General features: G+C 43.1%; 1 protein-coding gene across 1 annotated transcript in view; it reads right to left on the minus strand.

Moving 5' to 3' along the window:
- Positions 1-27,303, minus strand: part of mcf2la (mcf.2 cell line derived transforming sequence-like a) — a 131,403-nt gene that overhangs the window by 80,458 nt on the left and 23,642 nt on the right. The window contains exons 2-5 of the mRNA XM_052013456.1: positions 20,410-20,490; positions 11,505-11,619; positions 5,307-5,397; positions 467-586 (exon numbers count right to left, since the gene is read on the minus strand). Of these exons, the coding sequence (XP_051869416.1) occupies positions 467-586; positions 5,307-5,397; positions 11,505-11,619; positions 20,410-20,482 (399 nt within the window). The 5' untranslated portion in view covers positions 20,483-20,490. The remainder of the gene's footprint in view (positions 1-466; positions 587-5,306; positions 5,398-11,504; positions 11,620-20,409; positions 20,491-27,303) is intronic.

Raw genomic sequence — 27,303 nt, forward strand, 5'->3', positions numbered from 1 at the left:
GCACAGGATGCAGCTAAAAGTGACATGGAGTCATACAGCACAAAAACAGGCCCTTCAGCCCACCAATTCTGTGCCAACCAACAACCTCCCGTAATTCTACACTAATCTCATTTTTATTCTCTGCACATTCTCATCAATTCCTCCAGATCCTACCACTCACCTACACACCAAGGCAGCCAATTAACCTACCAATCTGCTTGTCTTTGGGATGTGGGGGAGATCCACGTGGTCACAGGGAGAACGCACAAACTCCACACAGACAGCACCCAAGGTCAGGATTGAACCCAGGTGTCTGGATCTGTTAAGCAGCAGCTCTACTAGCTATACCAATGTGCCACCCTTGGCAAGCAGTGGGCAGATCTTGCCTCAGAGGATGCTGCCCAATTTCTTGGATCTATTTTTTTAAATATATGATTTATAATTGACAACTCAAAGAGCAAAATCAGATTTGAGACATGTCACTTACCGGTACCTTCAGCTTAAAATCATCTCGACTGAACCTCAGGTTAATATCAGAGATTGCTCTCTGAAAGATTCCTGAAGGCCGAAGCACAAGAACTAATTGAAGGTTTCCTGGAAATGATCCCTAAAATCAGAAAAAAAAACAGGAAGATCAACTTAATTCTCTAAAAAATCTCTTCAAAAAAATGAAGTAGGCAATTGCTGTTGGGGCCATGAAATTTTGATGCACGGCGAACTGTTTTTTTCCAGTGCTCTGTATCTGAAAATCACTTCATCGTGTAGGGAAGAACAATTGTGATTATTTCCAGGTCAAATGATGCTACTTCTGACTGCCCTTGTGCTGATGACATGATTTCCACATTATTTACGCCAGCATAAAACAACCCCTGCAATGTTCATAGGAGAGTTAGCTGGGAAACTGGATCACATTGTTCCAGTGAGTGTCCATCATTCATTACTCCCAGAGAAACCATGTTTTCATGGCAGCCCTAATTGAAAGGGGGCTTCCAGAGGCAGGTCCTAACTCAGCACTGGAAACCTTCCCCAAGGTATCTTGAGGCCCCTGTCCCTCCCCCACTCACATCCCTGGCCTGATCTCTGGCAAATTTCCTCCTCCCTTCCCCACACATTACCCCTCCCTTACCCCTCCAAACACCAGTCAAGCCCCCAACTGATGGTTATTTCTTTCAACAATGCCCTGGCCAGGCCCCAGTGCTGGGCTCACTGACTTTTCCTTTACACACAAACGGTGCACACAGAGGTAAGTGAACAGCAAAATAGTCATCAGCTACATTTTCCAGCAACCCTACAAATCCCTCTAATATTGCCAGAGATTTCCTTGGCCATAGTTTCTAATGCTGGCACATTACCTCAATCTATTAGCTGGTAACGGGTTACAGTGGTTTTGGGTCTTTTAGTGTACAAAACAAATAAATTGTTATTGACTACTGTACCTTTCAAACATTCATGTCCCTTAATACTTCTTAACCAAGAAGAGTTTGTAATGCAAGGAGTTTACAGTCATACAGCATGGAAACAGGCCCTTCAGCCCAACTGGTCCATGCCAACCAAAATGCCCATCCAAGCCAGTCCCATTTGCCCACATTTGGCCCATATCCTTCTAAACCTATCCATGTACCTGTGCAACTGTCTATTAAAAGTTGTTATTGTACCTGCCTCAACCACTTCTTCTGGCAGCTCGTTCCATAAATGCACCACCCTCTGTGTAAAAAAAGTTGCCCCTCGTTCCTATTAAATCTTTCCCCTCTCACCTTAAACCCTTGCCCCCTAGTTCTTGATTCTCCAAACCTGAGAAAAAGACTGAGGGCATTCACCCTATCTACTTTATTTGCATAAAGTAAAATCCTACAATGAGCAGTGAGGCAACTGACCAGTCACCTGGACTAGAGATTCTCTGCAGCTGAAAACGCATAGTAATTGGCAATGCACGGTGAGCCAAGGAACATTTCTTTTAAGTCCCACCGCTACAAATCACCACAGTGCACGAGGCTCAGGTAATTCACTGAGAGGACTGCCCTCTTCATCAGAAAACAGAGAGGTCACAGATCCAGTTGGTGGATGTGGAGAGAGAGATCTGTGGTGAAGGGGAATGGGTCAGGATGTCAACCAAGAGGTGGGGGGATGGGAAATTGAGGCCACGGGAGTTGGGACAGGTCATCAGAGCGTGATGATCTGATGGGGGGTGGGGGGTGGGCGAAGACACTATCATTCTGGGGCAGCTTGTCTTCATGTCAGCCTTCAGCATTAGATTCAATCTAAAACATCTTGCAGCTGTAAAGGATCCTGTTAACTCAACCAGCATGCTGGATAACTTCAGCTTATTCTCCAAAGTTTGTGAACCTTCACTTGGATTATGACATAGTCACTGTCTCCCAAACTCCACACCATTTGACAGTGAGAGGTGAAGGGCATGAGGCTGTGTAGACACTAAGCTAAGGCTAGTCCACTTCTCCACCAAGATCCACATGCCAGGAAATGGGAAACACTGGCTCCTCCACCAGTCCCAGATCCCTTGCACTCAACTGTTCAGGAGAGAGATCAGACAAAAGCTTTCCTCACAGAATGGAAACCTGAGACTTTCTTCTCAGAAGACAGAGGATGCTGAAGCTTGGTTGAACATTTCAAGACTGACATCAATTTACTCTCATCAAATGAGGTGTCGAGGGTTACACTGGTAGAGGTCCCCCTCAACCTGCTCCTCCCAGTGACCAGAGGTGCTTCCTAAATTATAGGACAGATTCAGTCTATCTGGAGGTGCAATGGCCATGATCTCCACCCCATGGCAATTCCAAGAGAACTCCAGAGAGTGGCATCAGCCGGTGCACATGGTCTTTTTTAAACTCACAAAAGCTATCAATCAAGATCTTTTGTGCCCCCTTCTCAAATGTGGTTCCATCCTAAGTATGAAAGCTGTGATTTTAACCAACAGAACCACAACAGACCAGCATCAAGTAAAGCTATGCCATAGGGCCAACACTTTGTTCAAGCTTTCTTGCCACAATGCTGCACCTCACCTCCAACAAGGTTTCTGCTGGAGTGGGGCTAATCTACAAGTCTAATAGGAACCAAGTCAGCTAACATCACCTCCACTCCAAAATCCAGGCACTCCAACCTTGGTCATCAAGCTGCTTGTCTACGTGCATGCTTGGAGACAGAGCTCTGGGTTATTGGCAACTGGGCCAGAGAATGAGCCTTACACAAAACAAGGTTCTACACCTCCTGAAGACTTCTGAGGCCTGGACTACCTGCTGGAGGTTCCTCAAAGCATTAGAAAAATACCAATGCTGTCTCTTCAGAACCCTCCAAATCCAGGGCAGGAAAAGTAAACCAATGTCAACATCATCTCCTGGGTCAATGTCAAGATTCTACTTACACTCATCTGACTCCAATGTGCAGGGTCAATACCAGAGTCCTGAGACAGGCTCTTTCCTCCAAGATCAAAAGATGCAAGGCACACTAGTTGACGTCACTGTACATCCTAGAGTCTTCCATGTCATATATATGGGGGAGGGAAGGCACTTAAAACAGTGTCCAAACCTGTGCAATGAGCATTTGGATTAAGTAAGATCACACCGAGCACAAAAGCATCTGGCAGTGTGGAAGAATTTCCAGCTTAAGAAACCCTTTATTGAAGGATTTATGTTTTGACATACACCAGCAATAAAAGGGACTAGAATATGGCAGTGCATTACAGTATAGAATAAAATCAATGATCCTACTGTCCCAATAGGGAGCAGATGTGTTGAAGTGTGCCTAATCTTTAAGTCACATATCCCGTGAGAGAAAAAGGAGTGGAGGATTTAGCCTGATTTAACCCAATATTTTTGGAAATGTGACACTTTAAATCAGCTTGACAAGTATGATAAGTTTCCTAAGCAAAAGGTTCATCCTGACTGCAGGCAACAAAACTCATTGTCATGATATCCCACTGATCAGCAAGCCACCCAAGCCCATTAGTCACCCAGCTGCTAAACCTGCTGTTACTGCAGCAGGTTCCTGTAAGCGGATTTCTGTTCCGAAGCTGGCTGCCCATCATAAGCAGCAAGTCCTGCCACCCTAATTGATTTGATGGCCGGTTAAACCACACCTCCACCTCTCAAAGCTGTCAAAGAGATTGAACGGAAATCAAGAAACCCACAGGTGGTGGAAGTCTGGAATAAAAACAGAAAACGCTGGAAACACTCAGCAGGTCAGGCAGCATCTGTGGAGAGAGAAGCAGAGTTACATTTCAGATCAAAGACCCTTCATCAGAGATTGAATGTTCTGCATGTCTCTGATGACCATAAACATTCACAAATATCACAGTCTGTCCCCCGTAATGGACAGGTTCCATTTTCATACACGTACACATGTTAATTTTCTCCATAAGTCAGAAAATGCACAACATGACTCGATATGGGAACCATAGCTCCACAGTATTGTAAAGAATAGCATCAAAAACACATGACTGATAAGAAACAATTACTAAAAGTGGAGAGAGGAAACTAGTTTTGCCATTCATAGGAACGAATTGGACTTTTGAATTTAGTAATATTATGGGAGCTTATTTGTATGTATGGGTGCCCATAAGTTGGATATTTGTAGCCCAAGGACTGTCTGTGAGAAAAGTTGCATATACCATCAAATAATTAAAAGATAAATTTACCATAGGATCACTGAGATACAGAACAGAAACTGGCCCACCCCAATCAAGCACTTATTTATTCTCCCCACATTCCCATCAACTCTCCTCAGACTCTACGATTGATCTGCACACTTGGGGCATTTTACAGGGCCAATTATCCTAGCAACCTACATGTTTTAAGATATTGTTTTTACCATTTGATAATAAAGCACAAAAATAGAAAAAGTAATTTAAAATTATATAAACTTCAATGAAATGAAAGGCATATAAATGTAAACTGTATATACATTTTGCTTGAGATGTGTTTTCCTTTTTACTGAAGCGGCTCAAGGGACGCTGCAGGCCAAACCTGTGGATGTTAGGCCAACCTAGTATAAGCCCAAGAAAATCTGCACTCAGCTGCTGGACTCCATGAGAAGTCCAATGGCCAAGTGCCACAGTCCCGTTTAGCAGCGCTCGCCTGCGTGGAGATTCACGGCGGGGTTCTGAACTTATGCACTGAGGCAAAAGCCAGCAGTCCTCCACTGACCTGCCAGCTTCTTGGCAGGAGATCCTTGCCAATACACTCCATGCCATGCTGAACGTGTGTCAGAGATGACTGTGTTTCCTTTTGCTTGTTTGTTATTCAGCAGCTGCCTTAAAGATACGACAGTGCTCCTAAGGAAAAGGCTGCTGAAATCTGTACTGCAATGAAACTCACCGCAATTCGCAGGAGCGATGCCTTTACAGAGGACCATTTGTCTTGTCTCCTGTCTATGAGTAGAATAAATCCAATGCCACCATCTTGAAGGCTGAACAAGAGAAGTAGTTCAGAAATTAAATTAGTAATAGAAAAAACAGCAGCTTGTCCTATATAATTACACCATCAAAAGCCTCCCAGCGTGCTAATCTTTCTGCTGAACACACCGCCTGTGTACACACTCCCCTCGTGGATCTTAACTCTCCTGGCACTGAGCAAAGGGTTCAAAGCCATGACTCCATTCGTTAGCGAGAAACAAACTGCTGCCAAATTCAGCCATGACCCAAGTCACAGGGCACAATCAAAGCTTGCTTTCCCCGTCACGTATCACGTTAGGTAACTGTTGCTGATGAAGCCACGTGTTTATGGTAGTCTATAAATTACTGTCATAAAAGAGACTCAGAGTACTCCCACATCTGTGTGTTAAATCCTTTAGAAAATAAAATTGCAGCATTTCTTCAGGAATGAAACAAGAATGTAGTCAGTGCAAAGGCTGACCACACACAGACGTCGGGCAAGCCGAGGGGCACCGATCTGCCAGGAGCAGCTTCATATTTATCTTTCATTCAACAACTCGTGTCACCGATGGTGCCAAATGAGTGAGTCCACAAACCACAGTCCCTATAAATCAGAACCAATTGTACAATGCCAGCAGCTGGCTTCCAGCCAATCACAAATGGGATGTAAAAGATGGGCAAGCCCTTATGCTGACAGCAAACATTTCTATTCCTGGTACATTCACATGGAACTGGAATACAGACCTCAGATACAGCAGTTCCACTGGATTTATTGTAAAATTCTGCTTCTTTATTCATTGGGTGCACAATAAGTGAGTGGCAGCTGTGGGTCTGAGCACAGCCCCTGCAGAATTTGTTCGATAACAACATTCTCATCTCAGTCTTGAGATTTTGCTGTGCTTTGTGACGATCAGTGGAGGAGCTGAGCAAAAACATTTACTTGGTTGACATTTTCAAATTACAGTCCGAAGGTGGTTTGAATTACAGGGCAACAAAGTCATAGAGTGAAAGAAAGAAAGAGCACACAAGGATAACCATTCAGCCCAAGATGCCTGTGGGAGCTTTTGAGAGAGCTGTGGATTTAATCCCACTCCCTGCTCTCTCTCCATAGGCCTGCATATCATTAATGTAATTATCTTTTAAGTTAGAATTGAAACCGCTTTCACTACTTATTCAAGCAACAAACCAGACCATAACCACATGCTGCACAAAACAAATAAACAAATCCTCCTCATCAACTACTCTTGTTCCTTTGCCTGTAACTTTAAATCTGTACCTTCTGGTTACTGATCTTCTGGGCCCCGTAAGCAATTTCTTATTTATTTATTTTATTTTATCAAGGCCCCTTTGGCTATATCTAATGAATGTTTCTGGAAAACAATCCTAGCTTCTTCGGTCATGTAGCTCTTCATTTCCTGAATCCATCTTCAGATTGAATAAAGATGTCCATTTGAGAAAAAAATATGTATCCAATTCAGTTCAAGAGATTATTATTATAAACCGATGTCATATGTAGTATGATTAGATATTTGGTAGTGGCGAGATAATTCTAAATACAAAACATTCAAAAATGCTAGAAGGGCAACCTTCCTTTTTCTACTCAGGAAATTAGTCGAGGCAAAACTCTAAACTTGCAGTGTAAATTCTATTTACTGTGAGTGGTAGAATCTGGGGAGAGTTGATAAGAATATGGGGAGAATTAAAAATGGGAGATTAATGTCGGATTAGTTGATGGGCAGTTAATGGTTGGCACAGACAGGGTGGGCCAAAGGGTGTGTTCTGTGCTGTAAAGCTCCATGACTCTTGACCAGCCATGCCAGGAACCAGTCTGAAGTGCCTCCTTCCTTTAGAAACTATAGGATTGTTTAGGGCTCAGAGATCAGCAATGACCACTGCACATGGCTTTTTTTGACCTTGCTAATGCTTTAAACTTGGATAACCAGGAGAGACTGTGGAGAATCCTCTCCAAATCTGGCTGTTCACCAAAATCTGATTTCATGTTACATTTGCTTTATGATGGTGAGCAAGCCATGACCTTAACCAACATGTCAACAGCTGACCCAATTTCAGCGAAAATGGTGTCAAGCAAGGCCGCATCTTAACTCAGACACTTTTCCCAATCTTTCTCATCTCAAACAAGTTTCTTAACGGAGTGATTAAACTGTAGGACATGTGGGAAACTGTTCAACTTGCATCACTTCCAGACTAGAACCAATGCCACCCCAACCTCAGTAGTCAAACAGATCACACTTGCATTTGTGCATGTTCAGGGGCTGAGCTCCAAGTGATTATTTGCTGAAGTATATGAGAAGATGGGCTTCACGTTCAGCATCTGCAAGACAAAGGTCCTCTATCAACCTGCACCCACTGTACGACTCTTCCTTCAACAATAATGAATCATAACAATACCATGAGAAATGAGGACCACTTCCCATATCTCTGGAGCCACCTCTCAGCAAAAGCAGCCTTGGATGAGGAAATTCACCACCATTTTCAGTGCACCAGCACAGCCTTGACTCAGCAAAAGGGCATTTGAATATCAAGACCTCAAACCAGCACAAAGCTCATGATGTACCAGGCAGGAGTCATCCCTGTCCTCCTACATGCTTATGGGACCACAGTACCTAAGGCAGGCAGCTCAAGGAACTGGAGAGATACCACTAACATTGTATCAACAAAATCCTCTCATTCCACTGGAAGGATAAGCAAATTGATGTCAGTGTCCTCTCCCAGCCCAACATCCCAGCATTGAGGACTTAATTACATTCAGTTGGTTCTGTTCCCATATGCCTTACACCAGACTTCTGAAAAAGTGCTTCATGGTAAGGAATTACTTGGTGAACAGAAGAGAAGATTCAAAGATATTCTCAGAACATCTTTGAATAATGGCAACATTCTCTCTGACTCTGATAATCCCTGACCCATGACTACTCAAAGTCAGCAATAGCATTCAAGGTGGCATTGAGTCCCTGTATCAGGAGCACAAAGAAGCCCTGTATAAACCTTAAGAGCCTCACAAACTACCCATCCCTCCTACCCCATCTGTGATAGTATCTGCAGTTCCCACATTGGTATCATCAAGTACCTCAGAGTTCGTGGAACTGGAGTGGAAGCAAGTCATCCTTGATCCCAAGAGATTTCTTAAGAAAAAGGAGAAAGGAGCATGGAACTCTGCAGAGATGTGGGAATGGGTGCGTTTTAAAGTCTAACAGACTCCATTTCACAGCTGGGATCAAGACTTTGGTAGTATCCATATCTGAAGTTTTGATGAAGACGGAAAAAAATGATATTCCAAATACAGTGAAATTGGAGTCTTTGGTGCTAAAGACTCTCGTGTATAAATGTATTTAGCCATCTTGTAGTGAATGGTGTTTGAATTCTCTGTGCCTCTTCAAGCTGTAACAAAGATGTCCAGAAGGTGGCGGCAAGTCCATAGAATTGGAAAGGCCACGGACCAGTCTATATCAGTAATGGCTCAGTGGTGAAGAGCTTACCTGTGAACTGTAAATGGATATTCCTTTGGAAAAACAAACTGGTGAATAACATGCATAAATGTAAAGTTTACATGATCTGATAGGGCAGTAATTTTAAATTTTTAAATTTTTTAAAATTTTATTTACAGCGTGGTAACAGGCCCTTCCGGCCCAACGAGTCAGCGCCGCTCATTTTAAACCCAAATTAACCTATCCGCACGTCTTTGCAATGTGAGAGGAAACCGGAGCACCCAGAGGAAACCCACGCAGACACGGGAGAACGTACAAACTCCTTACAGACAGCAATGTGAATCGAACCCCAATCGTTGGCGCTGTAATAGTGTCGCACTAACCGCTACACTACCGTGTTACGCTGGAAGTAAGCACAGGACCAAAGTCTTTGACTGTGTTAACAAAGGTAAGGAGAGGTTTAGAGATAGGTGCTGAGGTAAAATGCACATACACTGCACCCAACACTACCAATTTGTAGATGCCTGCCCTACTTCTGTGGCTCGGCGTCTAACATTTCTGGTCGGAGAGGTAGATGTTTAGGAATCAGTTTACAAGGAGAATGGAGAAAAGTAGGACAGTCTAGCCTCCTCATGCTTCTATGAAACATACCGAAGGAGAGGGACACTAGAAGAACCTGGGGGAAGAGTTAAATGGATGGAATCGAGGATGTAATCTGGAGATGGAGCTCTGTGAATGAGCAGGATCTCTCTGGAGTGACAAGGAGAATCATGTGGGCAGCTTGGTAGCAGAGCTTTTAGTAAATAAGTAATCCGAGACTGTTGATGAAACTTTTCAGTAAGCCCCAACAGGTTGCTGAAAAGATAATCAGCAATTTATTTTTTCCTATCTTTAGATTAAAAATCTATTGGAGTGAATTTTAAAAATTTAATCCAGGGTACTTTTGTTTCAATTCAAATGTCAATCATCCCAGAGGTCATAATTTATTTATTAAATGTCTTGAAATCCCCCGTGAGTGTTTGCAGGCAGATCTGGGGAGTGGGGTGGTTTCTGCTCCCTGAGGCTCATAGAGAACCAGTTGGTTTTTTTAACCATGACCCAGCAATTTTCAACCAGCAAGCAACCAAACCATTAGCTGACTAGTGCCAGTCCACAAATGACTGAAACTAATTTCACAACATGCTGGGATCTCGCTTCAGACTCTGAGTTACCTCTGTGACAACACCAAACACCACTGTCACTGCAGGGATCATAACAAAATGCAAAGAGACTCTAGCTTTGTTCCAACTTTTTAAAATACACGTTAATTTATAGTAACTTTAAGAAAGGAAGTTTTTAAAAATTAAAATTATCCAGACTAAAACTGCACAGCAGTGGTTTTGTTTAAAAATCAGAAGCCATGCTACTGTCATCCAATCCTGGAGCCACATATTAGCCACCAACTCAACGTTCCAGGCAAGATTGGTGAGGTGGGTGGAATAAAATAGGCTGAAGGAGCAAGGCAACAGTCAGGTCAGTGCAATTAGAATTACACATGTATGAGGAGTAAACAGCAACTAGACTAATTGATCAAATTTCCATGATGTAAAGTCTATGGGGAGAAAACAGCTTGTTAACTACACATGCCAACGCTAATTTTCAAATTGCCAACACAGTCAGGGGATTAAGGGAAATGCCTTAAGGTTGCAAATCTCCAGAGTATGCTGTCAACTTTCATCATTCCACCGTAAGCCATTATTGCTCTGTTATTCAGAACTTGCTGAATGTGCACATTAATTGCCTATTAAATGCCACAGACAATTAGGGGTCCTAATTAACGACAAAGTTTCTTTCCAATAATGTGGCCATTTTTATTGAAAAGCCAATCACGCTCTCTGGACCCAAAATTTTTCTCTTCCAGGATTGAGAGTCTTCTGAACTTTCTACATCAAAGGTCAGTAGAAGCAGAGTCTTTGGGAGAGGTGGACAGATATTCTTGTTAGGTAAGGGGGGGGGGGGCGCGGGGGGAAAGATTACCAGGGGAATGCAGAGATGAGGTTACAATTAGATAAATCGTGATCTTACTGAATGGCAGAGCAGGCTTGAGAAGCTGAATGGCCTTTTCCTGCTACCAATTAATTTGTAGCAAAAGATAAGCTGCTGGAAGAGCTCAGCGAGTCAAGCAGCATCTGTGGAGGCAAAAGGATGTTTGATGCTTTGCGTTGTGATGCAGGGTCTCAACCCAAATCATCAACCATCCCTCTACTTCCACAGATGCTGCTTGACACACTGTGTTCTTTCAGCAGTTTATTTTCTGCTCAAGATTCCAGCATCTGTAGTCTCTCGTGTCTCCGGATTCACATGAATTTATTTTAATTATTATTCTAGTTCTCTTTCCATACTTGAGTTATATTAATTCAGAAGCTAAAGCAGTCCCATCATTCAGTGACGCCTCTTTCTTGGGGGGCATTTATTAGTCCACACTTGCAGCAAGCTAGGAAGACGTCTAATCAGTATCGTTCATGGCGAGGTCACAGTCCCAGCAAGAGCTCTGCCATTCTGTGCACCACTCCTTCTGGTGGGTGGATGTGGGGTGAAGGTGCCAAAGGTTATGGAGTCTGTCAGACTTCAGTTATATTGAAGTAATTGCGTTCGAACAAATGGCGCTTCCAGTCAATATGTTTGAGAACCACTGCTTGAGGGAACTACTTGAACCTTACCTTGGAATGCTGGTCAGATAGGTTACAACATTCTGGAACTCCTCCTCAGGGATATCTGTGAAGTTAGGATATTCGGGAAAGGTTATAATCGGGCACCCATCATCTCCTCGACCACCTGTAAGGAAGAATAATATTACTAAATTATCATCAATACAAAAGTTTTTAACATTGTATCCTTGAACTAAACAAAACAAGCTGGTTATACAAAGGAGCTAAACAGGACACTGCAGTTACACACCACCTCCAAATGCACCTTAGCAGCAGTGGTAGGTACTTCATTTCTTTCTTGCCTGTAGAAATGCATCTTCATCCGCGGCTTCCTTTCCCTTCCCTGTGCTTATCACTTCCATATCCTCTTGCCCTATGCATTGGTAAGGGTTCAGACGTCTTTTGCAGCTCTGTACTTTCTTTGAAAATGCTTTTGTAATAATGCCAAATGTTACACTATAAGGTAAACATTAATCATATCAGTCTTGGGATAATGTTAATCTACAGATAAAAGTCCGTCAACTTCTTACATTACAATCACTAGCTTTTACAACACCCATCACATCTGACAATTGTTCGCCAACCGTTACATCTCCAACCATTATAAATCATCAAATCTGACAATCAATCGACAATCATCAACCCTGACAATCAATCACAACTATTATAATTATTAACCCTGTCAGTTGCCGATCGTTAAAATCATCGTTCCTGTCAATCAGTCCCCAAACATTATATTCATCAGCTGTGTCAAATCAATCACTAACCATTACCATCACCAGCCCTGAGAATCAGTCGCTGGCCCTGACAACCAACGGTCCTCACAGACAAGTCCAACCCTGACAATCAGTCACCAGCCCTTACAAGTATCAACAGTTGCAACCATAACCAATAGAATGATTCTGATTTACTTGCCTAAGGCACAACCTTATCGCCATAGCCAAAGCACCTCCAAGCAGGTTGGCATTGCTATTCATCCTGACTCATTTTGTTCATTTTATTTCACAAATTTGGTAGACACGTGCCAACATCTGATATTTCTTTTTATGGGATACTCACTCCCGATGGGATTACCATTGGTGTCCCTTGCCGAGAAGACATTACCATTGGTAGCTTCTCATCAGGCGGACACCATCACGCTTGATGACATGTTCCATAGCCCAATGGCTGAGATTCTCCAGGACAGTCTTCAAGGCATTTCTATCCCCTGATTGAGATATTCATGTCTCCTCATTCATATCCCTTGAAATTTAACGAAGGAACAACTTCCTCGTCCCTTTGTTGGTGTGCTCCCTGTGTCCATAAGTGTCTCCACACATGGTGCTGTAACCGTGCAAATGAATTTACACCAGTAAAGTGCATGATATCAGCACTGGTCCATTGTCTCTGCCCTATTTATGCAAGTTACCCCGAGGCATCAATGTTCACCCAGCCGCAGCCCTGTGACGTCCTAGGACAACTTGTCTTGTAAACTTGGCAGATTTGGACCAAATTTTCATTTAAAGTTGGTTGGAATTTTTATTTGGGCTCGTTGCCTTTGTCACAATTATACAAGTCAACACGTTATAAAAGGTAAGATCCTTTCAGTGTATGCATGAAGCACTCAAATAAACTAACGATTTCAAACAGGCAGTGACACAGTTTATTTGCTGCTTGCATTAGAATTGCTTCCAGAAGCTGCATCTGCATACAGATAAATATAGACGGTAACCAAGACAACCAAGGTATCCCTTAGTTACCATGTAGATCTGAATCCAGGCCCACTAACCTAATACACATGGTTTCCATTGTATAAAGTTAAGAATGGGTACGCTCCCTACAGTGATGGTAAGCAATGACTTTATGGTTCAGATAGGACTTAATATGCTAAACCTTTTCAGGAAGGGCCAATTTTCTTCTTTATAGCAGCTGGGATCTGCTGGTTTGCCAGGCACGAAGCAAAAGTAAAGGATGCAGGCAGGGGCATATGACGGGGTCTCTGCCTTCTTCACAATTCACACTCACTTTACAATTTCCTGGTCCATTGGCTCTGTCCCCAGCATAGACATGAGAAATGAAATAGCTCCAGTGTCATCCCTGCATCTATTGTACTAAATTTTCCTGTCTTAATTCAGTCAGTAGAGGTTGCTGCCTATGTCCAGACCAAACACCTCAGCAGCGGCAATGTTTTATAGACCTAGCTTTCAAAGAGTCATACAGCATGGAAGCAGGCCCTTCAGCCCAACTGGTCCATGATGACCAAGATGCCCATCTAAGCTTGTCCCATTTGCCTGTGTTTGGCCCATGTGCCTCGAAATCTTTCCTATCCACGTACCTGTCCAAGTACCTTTTAAATGTCGTTAATATTTATCGCTTCCTCTAGCAGCTCATTCCATAGACTGATCACCTTCTGGATGAAAAAGTTACCCCTCAGGTTACCATTAAATCCCTCCCTTTTCACCTTAAACCTATGCCCTATAGTTCTTGATTCCCCAACCCTGGGAAAAAGACTGTGCGTTCTTCCTATCTATGCCCCTCGTGATTTTATACACCTCTATAAGATCACCCCTCATTCTCCTATGCTCCAATGAAAAATATCCCAACCTACTCAACCTCTCTCAGTCCCTCGAGTCCCGGCAACATCCTTGTAAATCTCCTTTACACTCTTTCCAGCTTAATTGCATTTTTCCTGTTGCAGGGTGACTAAAACTGAACACAATGTTCCAAAAATGGCCTCAACAACGTCTTGTATAACTGCAACATAGCTGCTTTCATTGGGCAAAAGCAACGGGCCAACACTGCCACTGAAGCCAGGAGCTTCACTGGACCATCTGCTTCCTGGAAGGCAGGAGTTCCCAAACTTCTGCACTTATTGGGCCATTTTGAGTTTAGAGCAGAAGATTGTGAACGAACCTGTTGGTGGCACCACTTTGTACATACAATGTTGGAGAATGGAAGCTGGTGGACAGGCACTGTGCTGTCAAATGGCACTACTTTTTTTATTCATTCAAGGGAAGTGAGTTTCACAAGTTGAGCCAGCATTTAATTGCCCATCCCTACTTGCCCTCGAGAAGGTGCTGGTGAGCTGCCTTCCTGAAACACTGCAGTCCTTGAGTTGTGGGTATATTCACAATGTGGTTAGGGAGAGAGTTTCCAGGATTTTTGACCTAGTGGACAGTGAAGGGACGTGATATATTCCCAAGACAGCACAGTGTGTGGCTTGGAGGGCAACGCTGGTGGTGGTGTTCCCATGCTTCTGCTGCCCTTGTCCTTCTATCTGTTATAGGTTGTGGGTTTGGAAGGTGCCGTCTAAGGAGTCTTGGTAAGTTGCTGTAGTGCATCCTATGGATGGTACAAACTGCTACTACTGTGCGTAAGTGGTGGAGTGAATGAATGGTTGCAGATGGGGTGTCTGTCATGTACGCTGCTACATCCTGTATGGTGTCGAGCTTCATAAGTGTTTTTGAAGCTGCACTCATCCAAGCAAGTAGACAGTATTCCACCAGACTTCCTATCTGAGCATTGTAAATGTAGGACAGGTTTTGGGGAGTGAGGAAGTCAGTTACTCACTGTAGGATTCCTAGCCTCTGGCCTTCTCTTGTAGTCACATTGTGTATATGGCTATTCCAGTTCAGTTTCTGGTCAATGGTAACCCCCAGGATATTGATATTGGGGGATTCTGTGATGGCAATTTCAGGGGGTAATAGCTGGATTTTCTCTTGTAGGATATTGTCATTGCCTGGCACAAATATTACTTGCCACCTATCAGCATAGGGCTGGATATTGTCCAGGTTGTGCTGCTTTGGACATGGACTGTTTCATTACCTGAGTTGCAAATGGTGCTGAACATTGTGCAATCATCAATGACTAAAGGAAGGTCATCAATGAAGCAGCTGAAGGTGGTTGGGCTTAGGATGTTCTCCCTGGGACCACATGGGTTTCCTCCCACATCCCAAAGACATGTGGGTTGGTAGGTAAATTGGCCACGGTAAACTGCCTCTAGTGTGTAGACAAGTGGTGGAATTTGGGGAAAGTTGATGGGAATTTGAGGAGAAATAATGGGATTAACATAGGATTGGAGTAAAAAGAGGGCTTGATAGTTGGCGTGGACTCAGTGGACCCACGAAGCCAGCAGCACAGGTATTACTGGGGATGAATGGTTAATGGCAGTCTTGCCAGTGACATCTTTATCTTGTGAATGGATCAATAAAAAGCTCATACATTCATGCCTGCCAATTAACAAATCTGCAGTCTTACTCTGTGGGGGTCAATGCCACAGTCATCTGACACATTTACCAACTAAGCTAGCAACAAAGTCCTTTAGCTGGCCATCTGTTGGAAAGTAAAACAAAATGGTATACAAGAAAAAAAATCACTCCTTTGGGGACTGTGAAGAGAGATCACATCATCTCTGTCCCCAAAAATGTCTCTTTGTCCCCTCCAATTCTGTATATCACCCCCGGCAAATTTCATATTCCAAAAATACACTGCTCTACATAGCATCATCTGTTCCAACCTCTCCAATCCCTCTGATCTATCACATTGCTTGTCATCCAATATTCATTCCCCATCTGCAGTCACCCAATCCAGCCCTCTTCCTGGCTGTTGTCGGCCAAACTGGGCAACCTTCTCTTTCTACTTGACTCTGAGCTTTCCACTCACATCTCTCCCAACATTGCCTGTCCTTGCCTTAGTCCATCTGCAACTAAAATCTTTAGCAATGCCTTTGCTACCTCCAAAATCCCGATTTCACATGGCCTCCTGGTGGTCACCGTCTCCTATAATCTTATACATGCTAGCTTCATCCTAACACTCAGTTCCTGTCACAGATCACCTGTGTGCTTGTTGACCTAAGTATGACGCACAGTGTGGAGATGCCTCCAGGTTAGTACTTTAATCTCTTCATGCCTCATTCCTCCCTATCACGATAATCTCCTGCAGCCTAGCTACCTTTCAGGATCACTGCACTGCTCCAATTCTGGCCTCTTAACCATCTGTCCTAATATTTTATTACATCCTCAGTGCCAAGTTTTGTTGGATAACTCCACTGGCACCAGAAGATGTTTTCAGGGCATTGAAAGCCCTTTTAAACTGTGTAAAACAATAGCTTTACCTTTTGACTTTGTCAAATACCTTTGTGCATTGAGATAGGGGAGAATGTTTCATCTCAGCCACTTATTACTGATTTCTCTGCTTTTAACTTCTGTCCACTGGTATTTGAAAACCTCAAGTAAAACAACTACCCTGGTCAAGTTTCATTAATTCCCCATTAGAACTTTTGGTCACAGACCTTCTGAAGTTGTGGGCATGTTATGTTGGTGCCGAAAGTGTGGCGACACTTGCGGGCTACCCCAGAACATTCTACGCAAAAGATGCATTTCACTGTGTGTTTCGATGTACATGTGACTAATAAATAAATCTTATCTTATCTTAGAAGAAAGACACAGACACAAATAACTGTAGATGCTGGAATCTGGAGCAACAAACAATCTGTTAGACGAACTCAGTGAGTAGAGCGGCATCTGTGGGGGGAAAGGAGACGTCATTGTTTCGGGTAGAAACCTTGCATCAGGACTAAGGGTGGAGAGGAAAGACAGCTGATATAAAGAGGAGAGGGAGAGTGGTGAGAAAGGGGCCAGTGAGTGATTGGTGGATCATGTAAGGGTGAAGGATAATGGGCAAATGGAACCAGGCAGGTGATGAGCAGGATTGGATTTGGGAGGCAGAGACAGGCAAAAAAAAAGGCAGTTGGAGGCCAGAGAGGGGACGGTGAAGGTGGAAACTGCTGCTGGAGGAAGATAAACAGGAACACAAAGGCTACCTTTGCTGGAATCTGATAAGTAAGGAAGGTGATAATGGGAGCCATTTGGGGAGAGGTGAAGGGCTGATGGAACCAGAATCGGATAGGGAGGGGAGAGGCCGGTGGGTGAAATGTTGCAATGTGTGAGTAGTAGGTGGATGGAACAAGGAGGGGACAGGAGATGAAACTGGGTCATGGAGGAACGGAGTGGGTGTATGGGAAAGGGGGAGGCCGGGGTGGGGGGGGGGGTGGGTAAGCACACCAGAGATGAGGGTTATAAAAATTCCATGTTTATACCACTGGGTTGTAGACTAAGCCAGGTAGAATACAAGTGTAGTTTCTCTTGTTTGCATTGGAGCCTCACTCTGACAGTGAGAAGGCCAGGAAAGACAGTTCAGCGTGGGAATGGGAAGGGGAAATGAAATTGCATGCAACTGGGAGCTCGGGGTAGCCATTGTGGACAGACTTCCTTATCGCATCCTTAGAATTTAGAACACTTGTCTTGATCATCACTGTTATTTGCGTCTTCTGTCAAGAGCAAGAATGCCCAACCAATGGCCGTGACTGGCATTGTTAGCTTCAGGATCTGAAGGGAAAATGAAGGAATCTGATGGCTGAAGAGACTGAAAGATCAATGTTATAGCTCCTGGATAATTCCTCACAGCCCAAATAAGATTTACTGCAAGCAAATGGGTGGGGGTTGCTTTCTCTAGTTGGATGTATCCTGCAGATTTCATCATATGAACCAACCAATCTCCAATTATTCCCTATCCAGTTAAACCTTATATCCACCACCTCATCTTTAATGTTACTATAACTAATAAACTATATCGTTCAATAAAATTAATAAAATGCTTTGTTTATTGACAATATGACTTTTCTCTTGGCTTGCTCAGGGCAGCGTCCAGGATATTAGTCCAGAATTTACAGAAACTCAGGTATAATCTGGGAGGATTAAGGAAGGGTGTCTTGGTGTTACTGTCGTTGCTTACATCTGTGCCCTTCTGAAAGGATCTGTGTGTCCATATTTAATCAGCAGAATATGGCAAACCAATGACATGCAATTTGTGGCTTTGAGCACTTTACATAAAGTTTTGATGAAGCCTCATTTTCACAGGGGAACATACCAACAACAAGCAAGAATAGGCCACTCAGCCCCTCAAACCTGCTCTGCCACTTAATAAGATCACAGTTGATCTGACTAATTTCAACTGCACGTTATCCCTACCCACAGTAACCTTTCATCCCCTTGCTTATCAAGAATCTATCTAACCTCTACCTTAACAAATATCCAGACTCTGCCTCCACCACCCTTTGAGGAAGAGAGTTCCAACCCTTGAAAGGAAAAATATTAGTCTCTTCTTTGATTTAAATGAATGGACCCTTATTTTAAATAAATCACCCCTAAGTTCTAGATTCTTCCACAGGAGTAAACATCTGCCCTGTCAAGACCCTTCAGGATCTTATGTGCTTCAGTCAAATTACCTCTCACTCTTTTAAACTCCAGCAGATAAAGCTCTAGCCTGTTCAACCTTTCCTCACAAGACACATTCCCAGATATTAGTCCAGTAAACATCCTCTGAACTAATTCAACTCATTTACACCCTTCATTAAATAAGGAGGCCAATATTATTCTGAGTATTCCAGATACGGTCTCACTCAATTCCTGACATAACTGAACCATAACCTCCCTACTGTTGTATTCAATCCCCATAGCAATAAACCACAACATCCTGTTAGCTCTCCTAATTACTTGTTGTACCCGCATGCTAGCCTTTTGCAAATCATGCAGGAGGACACCCAGATCCCTCTGTAAAAATGGAAGTGGCTAGTGAATATCCGGAATCTTGAGTGCTAATTTGGTTTGGCTGATTAAGTATTCAATTGACCAAGTTGACCTATTGTTCATCAGTGACTTGTGAAGACTAAGTTGTCTTCTTAGATTAAGCAGTAGAATAAATGAATGGCAACCCTATCTCCCAGCCCACAGTTCCCAACAACTGCTACATAGGCTGCTGTTTAATCCAGCCACAATCACATAGTCAATGCTGCAGCATTTACTTGTCCAAGCAATGGAGCTCTCAAGAGACATCAGACTGATAACTTCATTCAGGGATCAGTGCTGTCACCTCTCCATTTAAAGATGCAACTTATAATGGGTACAATTATAAATATAGGTATAGACACAATTATAGGGAGAGGTTGGCCAGGCTAGGTCTTTATTCCTTGGAACATAGGAGAATGAGGGGCGACCTTATAGAAGTTTAAAATTATGAGAGGCATACACAAGGTGGATGGTAACAGTCTTTTCCCCAGGGCAGGGGAGTCCAAAACTAGGGGGCATAGGTTTAGGGTGAGTGGAGAAAGATTTAAAAGGGACCTGAGGGGCAACTTCTTTCATGCAGAGGGTGATGAATATATGGGATGAGCTGCTAGAGGAAGCAGTTGAGGCAGGTACAATAGTATCACTTAAGAAGCACTTGGACAGGTACATGGAGGGGAGGGGCTTAGAGAGATATGGACCGAATGCAGGAAGTTGGGACTCACTCAGTGGGCACCATGGTCGGCATGGACTGGTCAGGCCAAAGGACCTGTTTTTGTGCTGTACTGCTCTATGATTCTATAACTTAACAACAGGCATACAACCAGATCATGAAATATGAAGAGACATAAAAGAAAACCACTAACAAAACCTCATACATAATCCTTCACAAATTGTCCCCATGAATAATACAGACCAACTCTATAATCAGTTAAATCAAGCACCCTTTGTCTGCTGCAATGTTATTTTATATCATTCAATTCACCTCTACAAGAACTTCGGCTTCTGAACCAAAAACAGAAATTTCTTCTTTATTTTAGTTTGAATACATTTGGTTTTCCTTTTCCCTTCTGTCAAGAAACACTCCTTTAAGTAAATCCCTGCTTTATGCAGACTAAAAAATACAAATTCTCACTTAAATAAACCATGTATATCTAGTATTGAAAGTCAATTTCCTGTTGAAATGCTGCATATTTACAAATCGTGCCTTCCCATCTTGAACAGAGAAAGGAACTGGAATCTCAGTTTAGTTCCACATATCCTGATGGGACAAAGGCTTTATGAGGAAATGATGTGGAGTACACAAGATTCCTTACCTGATCGAAAGGCAAATTGTTTGGCCAGCTGTTCAGTGATGTCAGCAGCATATAAAGGACTGTCTTGATGCATGATCTCATCTGCAAAACAAAACAATAATCATTTTATCTAGCTTCCTCTTAAATGCATCTCCACTAGCTGCCTCACCTACATGATAATGAATTCTACATTCTCTCCGCTCACTGGCCAAAGAAGCTATACTCAATTCCCTGCACAACACACAAAACGCTGGAGGACCTCAGCAGGTCAGGAGGGAAATGGACAGTTGACATTTCTGGTGGAGACCATTCATCTGGACTGTGTTGTGTGTTGCTCTAGGTTCCAGCATCTACAGTCTCTTATGTCCACACTCAATTCCCTATTTGATTTACAAGTGACTCTCCCATATTAATGACTTCTAGTTTTGTTCCTCCCCATAGAGTAAACACTGTGTGCATGCTATCTAAAAAACATATAATTTTTTTAAAAAAAGTATTATACTGGTCATATTTCAGACCTCTTTTCAAGATAAAAGTGACCCAGCTTGTTCACGCTTGTCCTGCTATTTGCATTTCTGATACCATAGGTGCGAATCACTTTTCCACCTATATCAGTTGTTTCGTATCATCTTTACGATATGTCAATGAGAATTGTATATGGGCTGGCACCATGGCACAGCTAGTAGAGACACTGCTTCAGAGCTCCAGTGACTCGAGTTCAATCCCAATCTCCGGTGCTGTCTGTGTGGAGCTTGCATGTTCTCCCTGTGACCGTGTGGGTTTCCTCCCAGGTATCTCCACATCCCAAAGACATCTTGGTGGGCTAATTGTCCACTCTAATTTTGCTTCTTGGGTGTAGGTGAGCAAGAGCATTGGAACAGGGGAGGAATGTGGGAAAAATAATAGAGTAAGGTGTAAATGAGTGCTTGATGGTGGTACGGTAGGCTGAAGAGCTTGTTTCCATGCACTATGACTCTGAATCACATAGGTGGAAATTGTTAAGTGCATCCAAAATAGTTCTTTGAGACAACAGCTACAAAGTCCTGCTAGAGAAGCAGAAAAAGAACCAGGCAAACCAGGCAGTTAAAAGAAGTGTCAGTCAGGGAACACTTTGGAAGCAGTAAACCACAGTTCTGTAAGTTTTCAAAGTAGTTATGGAAAGGGATAGGTTGGTTCTAAAATTAGAGGAAGGCTAATTCTGATAGCTCACAAGAGGACCTGGTGAAAGTAGATTGGGAACAAATGCTTACAGGTAAAACGGCATCTGACAAAGTGGAGGTGTTTTAAAGAGAGTTAATAAGAACTCAGGGAAAACATGTTCTGGTTTGGATGAAAGGTAAAGGTGGTATGATTTGAGAACCTTGGATGACAAAGGATATTGAAGGTTTGACCAGGGGTAAAAAAGTAAGCATATGACATGTCTAGGCAACTAAAATCAAGTAAGTCCTTCAAGGAACACAGATGGTGCAGGAAAGTACTTGTGAAAGAAATTAGGAGGGCAAAAATATCATTGCAGGTAAAACTAAGAAGATTCCCAAGTCAATCTATAAATATATTAGTAGCGAGAGCATAGCAAGGGAAAGAGTGGGTCTCCTCAGGGACCAAATGGTTGATGTACATGTGGAGCCTGGTGATGTGTGCAAGGTTCTAAATCAATATTTCTCGCCTGTATTCACCAAGGAGAAGGACATGGAGGATAGCAAGTTCAGGGAGAGATACGGTGATAGTCTGGAACAAGTCAGCATTGAGAAGGTGGAGGTGTTAGACATCTTAAAATGCAAAAGGATGGATAAATCACCAGGGCAGGTTGAGATCTATCCCAGTTGCTATGGGAAACAAGGAAGGAGATTGTTGGGCCCCTAATGGAGTTCTTTTGCATCTTTGTTAGCCACAGCTACGGTACTAGAAGATTGGGGGATAGCATCAATAGCCCCTTTATTTGTTGCCAGTAGGAATAAGCCAGGTAAATTACAGGCCAGTGAGGCTTCCATCAGTGTTAGAGAAATTAATGGAGAAAATCGAAAAGGATAGGATTTGTGTACATTGGGAAAAGCAGGGGCTGATCAGTCAGCATGGCTCTGTGTGGGGGAAATCCCACCTCACTAATTTGATTGAGTTTTATGAGGAGGTAAGTAAGAAGATTGATGAAGGCAGGGTGATAGACATTGTCTATATGGACTTTAGTAAGGCTTTTGACAAGGTCTTGCAGAGCTGGCTAGTGGAGAAGGTTAAGGCACGTGGGAGCCAAGGTGAGCTGGCCAATTGGATCGGAAAGTGGCCTGGTGTTAGAGGCAGAGGATAGTGCTGGAAGGATGTCTTTTTCTGATTGGAAGTCTGTGATCAGTGGTGGATTATGGAGATTGGCGCTGGGACCCCTTCATTTTTGTGATATTTATTGATAACTTGGATGTCAATGCAGATGGTATAATTAGTAAGTTTGTGGATGACACTAAAATAGATGGTGTTGTGGATACTGAAGAAGGTTGTCTAGGGCTACATCAGGATATAGATCAGATGGAAAGTTGGGCAGAGCGTTGGCAGATAGATTGCAACAAGTGTGAGATGAATTTTTGGAAATCAAACGGGCATAGGACATATAATAGTGAATGGTAGGACACTAAGGAATGTTAACGAACAGAAGGACCTTTGGGTTCAAGTCCACTGTTCTCCAAGAGTGGCAACACAAGTGGATAAGGTGGTATACAAGAGTTAGGACATTATGTTGCAACTTTACAAAAAACTAGTTAGACTGCACTCGGAGTATTGTGTGCAATTCTATTTGCCATGCTTATAGGAAGAATGTGGTGTGGCTGGAAAGAATGCAGAGGTGATTCACCAGGATGTTGCTTGGATTGGATAACTTTAGTTATGGGGAGAGATTAGATAGGCTCGGCTTGTTTTCCCTGGAGCAAAGAATTCTGAGGGGTGACGTGAGAGGATGTAAATTGCTATTGGTATTGGTATTAAGGTGCATAGATGGGGAGCATAGTCAGAAACTTTTCTCCATGGCAAGGGTTTCAAAAACACGAGAGCATAGGTTCAAGGTGGGAATAAGGAATTTTAAAGGGGATTTGAGGGGAAAGCTTTTTTTTAAGCAGAGAGTGGTTGATATCTGGAATTCGCTGCCTGTGGAGGTGGTGCAGTCAGATTACCACGGGCACTTTAATAGGCAAGGCATAGAAGGATATGGACCTAGTGCGGGCAAATGGGATTAGTGTTAATAGACAAAAAGGTTGTCATGGACATAGTGAGCCAAGGAGCCTGTTTCTATGTTGTACAACGCCATTGCTATATCTGATAGGGTGAGACCAAGTGAGTTAATGTAGCAGTTAGAAACACATTGTGTTTCTTTGTCTGTGAAATCCGCTGTTAATAGCAAGGCTGTGGGACACGCCTAGTAGGCCAGACTACACTAGTAGAAAAAGAAAAACTGAACCAAAATGACAACAGTCAGAAATGGACAGTTCTGATACAGATAGAAAGAGTGAGCTAAAGTTGGAAAATGCGATATAGAATTCAGAATACTGCAACAGGCCCAGGCAGAAGATGAGGTTTGTTCCCAAAGTTTACATTAGATCGTGTAACAATTCAAAGTCAAAGTGAAATTTATTGCTGTATGCAAAAGTACATGTAAACACAGGTGCAATGAAAAAGTTACTTGCAGTAGCATCACAGGCACAGAGCATCTGATACACAACATTCACAAAAACATAAATTAAACATAAATTATACAAAATTATACAAGAAAGAACACAATTTGAATATCAAAAGCAAGTCCATTGTAGTGCAAAGTGGTCATAGTGTTGCTATACTGAAATAGTGATAAGGGTTGTGCTGGTTGGTTCAAAAACCAAATGGTTGAGGGGAAGTAGCTGTTCTTGAACCTGGTGGTGTGGGACTTTAGGCTTCTGTACCTCCTGCTTGGTGTAGCTGTGAGAAGATGGCATGGCCCAGATGGTGGGGATCTTTGATGATAGATGTTGCCTTCTTGAGACAGCACCTCATATAGATACCACCGTTGGTGGGGAGGGATGCGCCTGTGATGCATTGGGCTGACTATTGATGTATTGAGTTCAGGAGGTCACAGACAGAGAGGTCAGAGTGGGAGTAGGGTGGGGAATTAAAGTGACAGGCAACAGGAAGGTTGGGATCATTCCTGTAGGCTGAACATGGGTGTTCCACAAGGTGATCACCCAACCTGTGTTTGGTTTCTCCATTGTAGGGGAGGCCACACTCTACTGGAAAATTTGTAAGTGAATGGCTGCTTCACCTGGAAGGACTGTTTGGGTCCCTAGATGGTGGGAAGGGAAGAGGTGAACACACAGGTGTTGCATCTCCTGAAGTTGCATGGGAAAGTGACATTAGACAGAGAGTGGTCGGTGAGAACTGAAGAGTGGACCAGGGAGTCATGAAGGGCTGAACGGGGAGCAAAGGGGAATGTGTGTCTGATGGTGGAATCTTAGTGGAGCTGGCAGAAATTGTGAAGGATGATCCACTGAATGTGGAGGCTGGTGGGATGGATGGTGAGGATCAGAGGAACTCTGGGAGATATGAAGGTGGTCAATAGTAGGGTGCAAAGTCAAGAGCTACAAAGCATCGGTAAGAGAGATAGGTGTGAGGTGAACAGAAGCCAAATGCATTGGATGAGAGAAATGTGGTTATAGGGTATATAGAATGATGAATTTTTGGAAAGACAGAAAATAGAATAAGAAAGAGGATGTGTGAAGAGGGTTTCAAGGAAAGAATTTGGTATATGTGGAGAGCTGTAAAGAGGCGCGAGGAGGAATGACAGTGAAGAGTTGTGAGAACATGAGAGTAGTGTGAGGAGAGGGAACAGCGAGAACAGAGGGAACAGCGAGAACACAGGGAGGCATGGGGGCAAGAATAAAAGCATGGGGGGTGAGAATGGAGGGAGGCGAGAGGGTAAGAATGGAGAGGAAAGGGGGTGTAAATATGAGGGTATGACAAGGTGAGAATAAATCAGGTGGTGAGGAAGTGAGAATAGGAGGGGCGGCGTGGGGGTGAGAACAGAAAGGTATTAAAACATTTGATAAAAAGTGAGGTGCGAGATGGACTGCCATAGAGAATGAAGAGTTTGAAGAGAAGCACATAAAGGGTGGAGAGAAACTTACAGGAAGAGCAGGCCATTGTGGAAAACGCAACAGCTCATCGTGTTGAAATGTCAAAATCTTACAAAGATGGACTATTTTTGGAAAAACAGTGGCTATCTCTAAGTAAATGTACCTCTTCCCTTACACTAGAAAATCTCCCAATTTAGATAAACGACAAATGTATTTGTTTTTGTTTTGCTGGTTTAGGAATAGCCATTTTCAAATTCAGTAATGAAGCAAGGCCATTGCTTGCCTGACTCACTTTTATTGCCCATCTGAATAAATAAATGGGGCACAAGTGTTGAAGTATGTGAGCCGCTGCATAATTCAGCAACTGCAAATGATATACAAATATCGTGACAGCATAAGGCCAGTAAAGTTAGTTTTGCAAAATTAGGTCCTCAGAATCATAAAAGAAATACAAATGAGGAAAAGCATCCCACCCATATTACCTCATCCATCTAGAAGAAAATGTTTGGCTCCATTCCTACCCCAATGGACCTTACCAAGACTCAATCCAAGTCCCCGTCACTCTGTTAATGTTAAATTAGTTTGTGTTATACTCTTATTAGTCACTGCTTTATTTACTAGACTTTTGTCATTTTGTGTCAGTAAATGGCAGCATTAGTGCAGAGCAATAAATTTCCATAGAACCATAGAACCATACAGCACAAAACAGGCCCTTCGGCCCCCCATGCTGTGCCATCCATCAAGCCACCCTCACACTATCTAACCTTTCCTCCCTCATATCCCTCTATCTCACATTCCTCCATGTGCCTATCCAACAAACTCTTGAACCTGTCCAATGTATCTGCCTCCACCACCACCCCAGGCAGTGCATTCCATGCACCAACCACTCTCTGAGTGAAAAACCTCCCCCTGACATCTCCCCTGAACCTCCCACCCATAACCTTAAAGCCATGCCCTCTTGTCTTAAGCATTGGTGACTTGGGAAGGAGGCGCTGGCTGACTACTCTATCTATTCCTCTCAATATTTTATATACCTCTATCATGTCTCCTCTCATCCTCCTCCTTTCCAGTGAATAAAGCCCTAGCACCTTAAGCCTTTCCTCATATTCCATATGCTCTAATCCAGGCAGCATCCTGGTAAATCTCCTCTGCACCCTCTCCAACGCCTCCACATCCTTCCTATAATGTGGCGACCAGAACTGAACACAGTACTCTAAGTGTGGTCTAATTAGAGTTTTGTAAAGCTGCATCATCACTTTGCGGCTCTTAAACTCAATCCCACGATTTATGAAAGCTAACATCCCATAGGCCGCCTTAACTGCTCTATCCACCTGTGAGGCAACTTTCAGTGAACTGTGAATATGAACCCCCAGATCCCTCTGCTCCTCTACACTGCCAAGTAGCTTGCCATTTACCTTGTACTCTGCCCTGGAGTTTGTCCTTCCAAAGTGTACCACCTCACACTTCTCCGGATTGAACTCCATCTGCCACTTGTCAGCCCAGCTCTGCATCCTATCAATATCCAACGCTACGTTTATAAACTTGGGGTATATCTAAAATTAGGAATACAACAGAATGACTTAAGAAAATAATCCTTCAAAAAAACCCATTGGCTCACTAATACCCTACAGGGGAAAAAAATTTGCCACCTTTACCCATTCTAGCCTGTAAGATTTGCCAGTCCAACAGCAATGTGTTTGGCTGTTAACTGCCCCCTTAAGTGGCTTAACTCAGTTTAAGGAACCCTTAGGAAAGGACAATGAATGCTGGCCTTGCTAGTGATGACAACATCCCACAAATATAGTAAAACAAGTTAAAATTGCACCCTTATTGG

Source organism: Pristis pectinata, chromosome 4 (assembly GCF_009764475.1).
Source record: "Pristis pectinata isolate sPriPec2 chromosome 4, sPriPec2.1.pri, whole genome shotgun sequence".
NCBI classification, from domain to species: domain Eukaryota; kingdom Metazoa; phylum Chordata; class Chondrichthyes; order Rhinopristiformes; family Pristidae; genus Pristis; species Pristis pectinata.